At 31.2% G+C, this 7005-nt stretch overlaps 1 protein-coding gene across 1 annotated transcript in view; it reads right to left on the bottom strand.

The window, feature by feature from the left end:
• Positions 1-2588: 2588 nt before the first annotated feature.
• The window catches only part of LOC108762744 (facilitated trehalose transporter Tret1), an 82808-nt gene continuing 78391 nt past the window's right edge, over positions 2589-7005 (bottom strand). The window contains exons 6-8 of the mRNA XM_018509888.1: positions 4910-5196; positions 2827-3269; positions 2589-2723 (exon numbers count right to left, since the gene is read on the bottom strand). Of these exons, the coding sequence (XP_018365390.1) occupies positions 2658-2723; positions 2827-3269; positions 4910-5196 (796 nt within the window). The 3' untranslated portion in view covers positions 2589-2657. The remainder of the gene's footprint in view (positions 2724-2826; positions 3270-4909; positions 5197-7005) is intronic.

The raw sequence follows: 7005 nt of genomic DNA, 5'->3' as shown, positions 1-7005 counted from the left end.
CACAATAAACTTCGCTCAGCGATACCTTCATATCCACGACTAGCCGTACAGAGAGTCTCGGTAGTGTAAAGACTATGGCACATAAAAAAACTTAAGGCGTAAGACTTAAGCAGTAAGCGAATCGACCAATCACAATAGAGACCGTAAGACCATACGTAAGCAGTAGCGAATTCAACATGTAGGCCCGTCTACAATACACGGAGTAAGAAGTAAGAGTAAGAAATTGACCAATCACAGTCGAATGTGAGAAGAATAATCGACTGTGATTGGTCAATTTCTTACTCTTACTTCTTACTCCGTGTATTGTAGACGACGCCTTACTGTTTAAGTCTTACGTCTTAAGTTTTTCTATGTGCCATGGCTTTAAAGCCCATGACATACAAGAACGTAAGTCCGGATCTACAATAGGGTTTTAAGCCTTAAACCATAAGAAATGGGCGAATCACAGTCGCTTATTCTTCTCGGATTCGATTGTAATTGGTCAATTTCTTACGGCTTAAGGCTTAAAACACCTATTGTAGATCCGGGGTAAGGCCGTAGCACGCAAGCAGTAAGTGAATTGGCCAATCACAGTAGAGGCCGTAAGGCCAGTAGCGAATCCAATGTTAACGATTTCCTTACTGATTACGTCTTACGGACTTACGTTTTTCTATGTGCTCCCGGCTTTAAGCTGTAAGACGTAATCAGTAAGGAAATCGTAACATTGGATTCGCTACTGGCCTTACGGTCTCTACTGTGATTGGTCAATTCACTTACTGCTTGCGTGTTACGGCCTTACGTTCTTGTATGTGTCATGGGCTTTAACGGTTAGATAACTAGGAGACAGTAACAGAAAAAGTAAGTCGCACGCAGGGAAGAGGTGCGTAATAATACAAGAACGCGTCGCGCGCATACAGAGTTCGGCTTGTCGGTAACGCAGGAATTGTTAGGACGGAAGCCGATAACGCAATGGGAAAATTTTTATCCTTAACAAACCATCCGCCTTGAAGGGACTGCCCTTCAATCGATCACATTACTTACTAGCAACAAAATGGAATGCAAACTTGACAAAACGATCGAATCAAATTTCACTTAGTCTACTTACTAAATATAATTCGGCAAAAAAAATAAAAACTGTAATAACAAGAATGCGGTGACTAAAACTAAAATTAGATGAAATATGACGCAAGTGACAGATTTACAATCAAACGGAAAATTTACAATCTTAGAAAGGTCTTATATTTGAAACCTTCGTAACATAGCTAAAAAAATTATTGAAATAAAAAAAATGCATTTTATAGAAAATGAACAATACATTTATGATTTTTGACCAACATCTTAAGATAATCTTTTTTACAAAAAATATCAAATGTTGCAGAAAAACTATTTTATGCGTATTATACGTTAATTATTTCGAAAATCTGACGTAGTGGAGAAATTTGGTTTGCAGTATCGCCCATGCGTTTTCAGCATTCAAGAATCCGAGCAAAAATTTATAAAAAATACCTTATTGGAAGTAATTTTTTGCTATGTATTTGTGTTATTCGCAAACTTCTATAAGTAGACTGCTGACTTCGCCGCCATGTTTGAAGATAGGGTTGGACAGCACCGTGTTTAATTTCTCACACTCACACTTATATAAATCATACGGATAATTATTACTCAGTTTACGTCATATATTCACAGACTGGAGGCATACATGTGCTTACGGGAAACAAAACAAGAATAGCTCGGAATCAGGTTTGTCTCTTTCTATTGCATTGAATCAGCAGTCTACTTACAGAAACCTGTGGTGTTATCTGAACTTAGGAAATAATTAATTGATACAAATATTGGATTAGATAAATGATCTTGTTTTTTTTTATCCAGTAAATTATCTTTGTTAAGCATAATTATGTAGTTATTTAATATGGCCAGAATAATATGAGAACACCTGGAAGTCAACAGAAAGTAAAATAAGACCAGTTGTTTAATCAGAGAGAATTTTAACTTTACATATAAAATATACTTTAAGTGCTTTTGATAAAAAATGAGAGAACTGTTGGTTTATTTGTTCATAAAATTGAGGATACTTTAGTATATAATAACATATATTTTAATTAATTTTTTGATACAAATAAATAGGATATAATGTATTTGTATTAATAATATTGTATAATTTTATTTAAATATTAAAATATTTATTATATATACAAATGAATCAAGAATAAATGTTGTGAGCGTATTTCACACATTGTTGTGTTCTAATTATTATAAATTAAACTTGAGATTTGTGTGAGTATTGCTGATATGTTTATTTTTTATATGCAAAGAAAAGTTAAAGTAATGTTATCTAATCTAAAAAAAAAACTGAATATCTACGATTTTCGTCATCGGTTTATCTTTTCTCATTTTTAGTTCTAAATTATGCACGCTTAAACTTAAATTTTCTCGCTGATTCATCTGGTTGGTTACAATTAGCTATTTTTTGTAATTATGTTTACAATTGTTTATATAAATTATACTAATAATATAAACGTTATTAACAAAAGTAATAATATATACATTATTAATATATACATTATTAACAAAAGTATATGTCACCTATCTTTCGTAATTGGATTTTTCTCATAATTACATTAATTAATTACTATTCTATATTTTGGAAGAGTTAAAAAATTTGCTACGTTTAAGCATTTTTATTCGCGTATCTCTTGTTGTGATTTTTTAGTAGCACTTCTCGTAGTCATCATATCTTGAATTTCCTATTAACATCAACAATAGTTAACATGCAACATTTACACTGAACTCAAAATAAAGCTTTCTATATCTCGTAACGAAGTAATATGCAATATGTAATTGAATTACCTGTAACGTTTTTCCTTTTGTCTCTGGCAGTATGGTGAGTGCATATATTAAGCTCATCATGATGATCACTGCATATATCCAGAAAACATACTTTTCGCTCATGAGATCTACCAATGGCTGATATGTTCTTGAGGCGACGAATGCGAATGTCGCTGACGTAATACTTCCTAAGAATCCAGCCAAGCTTTTCAGATCAGAAGGAAATGTTTCACTTAGAGTTGTCATAGGTACCGGTACGAGTCCGAAGTGCAACATCATGAACAACAGTAACGATAGAATAATCAACCACTCGAGATTACCGGGATTGTAGCCGTAGTCTAACAAAAAGAAATGTAAACCTAACAACACCGAGCCGATCATCACGCCTAAAGATGATATTGCTAATAGGATTCTGCGACCGTAACGATCGATGGCAAATGTTCCCATCCAGCCGATAATTATACCTGTAATAATAGTAATAATTGGACAAATTAATCTAATTCTTTAAGTCTAACGACTTTAACAGAAATAAACGGAGTTTGCTTAAAATTAGTATAGAGTAACTTCGGTATATACGCCGCACCTAACAAAAATTTAATTTCTTAATTTATTATTATCAGAGTTGGGGAGCGTTACTTTTTCTGTTATTTTTCCGTTACTTTTTATAATATGGTGTTACAATTTTTTATAATTAAATGCTAAGGTTGGAAAAGTTAACTTTTCCAATCTTTGCACAATCTTAGCGTTTAGTTATAAAAAATTGCAACGTCATTATCAAATTGTTTATAAAAAATAATGGAAAAAGTAATGCTTCCCAACTTTGAGTATTATTTATTATGTTTTAGATAAATGAACTATATCAGTATATATAAAAACTTTTTACTGTCTACACCGTATAGCGTCAGATTGACACTACATTGTTAGAAATTTCTTAATGAATTTTAATTAACATGTAAAGGAAGCATGTGTGGTTATGCACGAAATTAAATGTAATGAATGATGTAAATAAAAACTAAATTACAGTAGTTTTAAATGTGATGAACGTGTGTATTGAAATTAATGAACACATTATTATAGAAATTAATTTACACGTTAATGAAAAGTACGAGATCTGTAACTGAAAAGTAATTTACGTTAATGACATGTAAGAAACGTAAACGTATTAAACGTTAAGCGTTAATAGTATTAGAATTAATTAAAATATTATTAATATTCGTAAATGTAAAAGTACATTAAATTTCATTAATATGTACATTAATAGTTATTTCAATTACGATTAATTAAATGTCATTTATATCCGTAAATGAAAAGTATATTAAATTTCATTACACTTAATTTTTCAGTTACTGTAAACTTAAATCTCATTAACATGTGCATTAATAGTCCTTTCAGTTACAGAGAAATTAAACTTCATTCACCAATGTACATTAAAAGTTAAGGAAAGTTAAGAACATTTCTAACAGTGTATATAGTGTCAAATTTAAACATTGTTTTGGTATAAAATAACGATATATTGAGTGGGAACAGTGGCGACTTAAATTAGATTAAATTCGATACTCTATAGATTTAACAGTGTGCAACAGAAGGATTGTGTGCACATTACCCCTATTCCTTTTATTTTTTTCTGACTTCTGCGACATAAAGGCCATGGTGGTACATAGAAAAACTTAATGGCCTCCTACAATAAACCATTAGTCATAAATCAGAAGTCAGAAGCTAAAAATTGACGACTGTGATTGGCCAATTTTTAGCTTCTTACTTCTAATTTATGACTAATGACTTATTATAGAAGGCCCATAAAACTTAAGACTTAAGCAACAAGAAAATTAACATGTTGGATTTGCTACTGTTTACGTTATGGTCTTCCGATCTCTACTGTGATTGATCAATTCGTTTACTGCTTAAGTCTTATGTCTTGAGTTTTTCTATTTTCCATGGTGTCTTAAATCCTCGCACGGCGTAAATGCCGGAGTTACCTGATATAATAATTAAGATAATTAACAGTTGAGATACAAGAAAGTTCTATCAATATCAAATTGTTTATAAAGATAACACGGAATGAAGAGATAATTATATTATCATTAGTATTGGAAGTCAAACATACTGACTGCACCGACGATCATCACTACAGTTGAAGGTATGATTGATGTCACCTTTCCTTTCTTTAGAATAATTTCCATGTAAAATACAATAGTATTTAGTCCACTCATTTGCATAAACATGAAAAGTATTATCATTATTATGAAAGAGCGTCGATTTTTCGGCTCTTTCATCTGATACAATCGTTCCCTTATGTTGATTGTACGCGTTGAATTCACGAAAAGTTCCACGGCTTCTATTTCGTTTTTTATATTAGATTTTCGGTAATACCATCGAATAGCTTGTTCCGCCCTAAAATTATGAAAATAATACATAAAAGTATCTTGTTAATTTATCCAGAATTTTCAAAAAAATTACATCGAGAGAATAACATTACTTAATTATCATAATCGTTTTATGATTATCGATTTTATTTTTTATACACTTACAATGTTTAATACTTATATTTTTTTGTCGTTATATTTTTTATATATCTTTTATTTTTTTCATAATAAATATAAGTTATGCCTGAGAATGTGTTACACAAAGAAATATGTACAGATTCAATTACTTTTATTCATATAAAAATATAAAATGTATTTTTTAAATATTATTAAATATAAAATTAAATATTTTTTCTAATAAATAATAGAATTTAAGATACTTAATAATAAAATAAATTGCAGAACGACAGAAGAAAGTAAATATTTTTTTTTAATTTAAAAGATTTAGACATTAAAAAAAATTAAAAATTATATTTTTGCATGGTTACTAATTTCATAATATCTATGCATTTTATATGATCTCTGGATTTTGTAAAACAGTTATACTTTCACATTTTATTAATTGTACAAATTAAAAAATTGTGATCAGAATAAAATATTTAAATATATTAATTTTTTTTTACTCATATACAAGAAAACACGGTTTATTAAAAAAAAACAAAGTTTTTGGAATCGCATTTTTTAAAAATTGGTTGGTCATCTTATGCGACAGGATGCAACGACAACTTTTTCTGTGTCATATTCCATTTATTTATCGAAAACTGTTTTAGATAAATTTAATTATAATGTGGAATCTTATAGTGAGAGAGAGGACACACACACACATACAATATGTTGTTTGTTGAATAGCTCATTTTTTGTATGCTTGAATTATTTTTGTTACTTGATAGTTTATTTTGCTTCTTCGTATTTAGTCGATTTAGGCCCGACTGCACCAGCGTTACTTTGGTAAGGGTCCAAACCTCTCTGGCTGTCCCTCTTTCTCGGCTAAGAGAGAAAGTGAGAACTTTTAGCCTCGCTTAAAGTCAAAGTAACATTTTGGTGCAATCGGGCTTTATTCAAATAAACGGTCCTGTTCCTAATCTTATTATTGATAACAAGTTAAATACAGCTGTTTTCTTGTTTGTATGAATCATTTAAATCTTATTGTGCACATGAGAAAGGCTTTTTATCAAAAAGTTAATATGTCAGAATGAAACATTTTTATACTTGATATAAAACACACATCTTTTTAAGATCTATTAGGTGTTAAACTTAATTCCTATCGCTCGCTACTAGAGAATGCTGGCTCCAACGCTAGCGAGTTTCGACGATGAAGTAACATGTCTTTTGTAGTTTAGACATCGCTGACAGTGATTCAATCCTCACAGATTAGATTTCTCGACGCCAAAGAGATTTTCCAATCGACTGAAAATGAATCGCGATAAGCTGTTTTTCCGACATGTGCTTCTTCACTACTTGGACCTCAAGAAAACCGCAGCGAAGCGCATCGCTTATTATCCGAAGTGTATGGTGATGACACTCCATCGGAAAGAACATGTAGAGTTTGGTTTGAACGCTTCTGAAACGGTGATTTTGATGTGAGAGACAAAGAACGTTCAGGATAGCCGAAAAAATTTGAAGATAGCTGCAAGAATTGCTTAATGAGAATCCAGCTCAAACGCTTTTAGAATTGTCGAAACAGTTAAATGTTACTCCAAAGGTCGATTGAGCGACGAATTGATGCAAAAAAGATCATCCGTAGCCATCAATCGACGCAAAGTCATTTTGTTGCATGATAACGCTCGACCGCATGTCGCGAAAAGCGTGAAGCAGACACTTCGAGAGCTTGAATGGG

The sequence above is a fragment of the Trachymyrmex cornetzi genome, unplaced genomic scaffold (assembly GCF_001594075.2).
Source record: "Trachymyrmex cornetzi isolate Tcor2-1 unplaced genomic scaffold, Tcor1.1 scaffold320, whole genome shotgun sequence".
NCBI classification, from domain to species: domain Eukaryota; kingdom Metazoa; phylum Arthropoda; class Insecta; order Hymenoptera; family Formicidae; genus Trachymyrmex; species Trachymyrmex cornetzi.
This window is presented reverse-complemented; position numbering and strand designations above follow the sequence as displayed.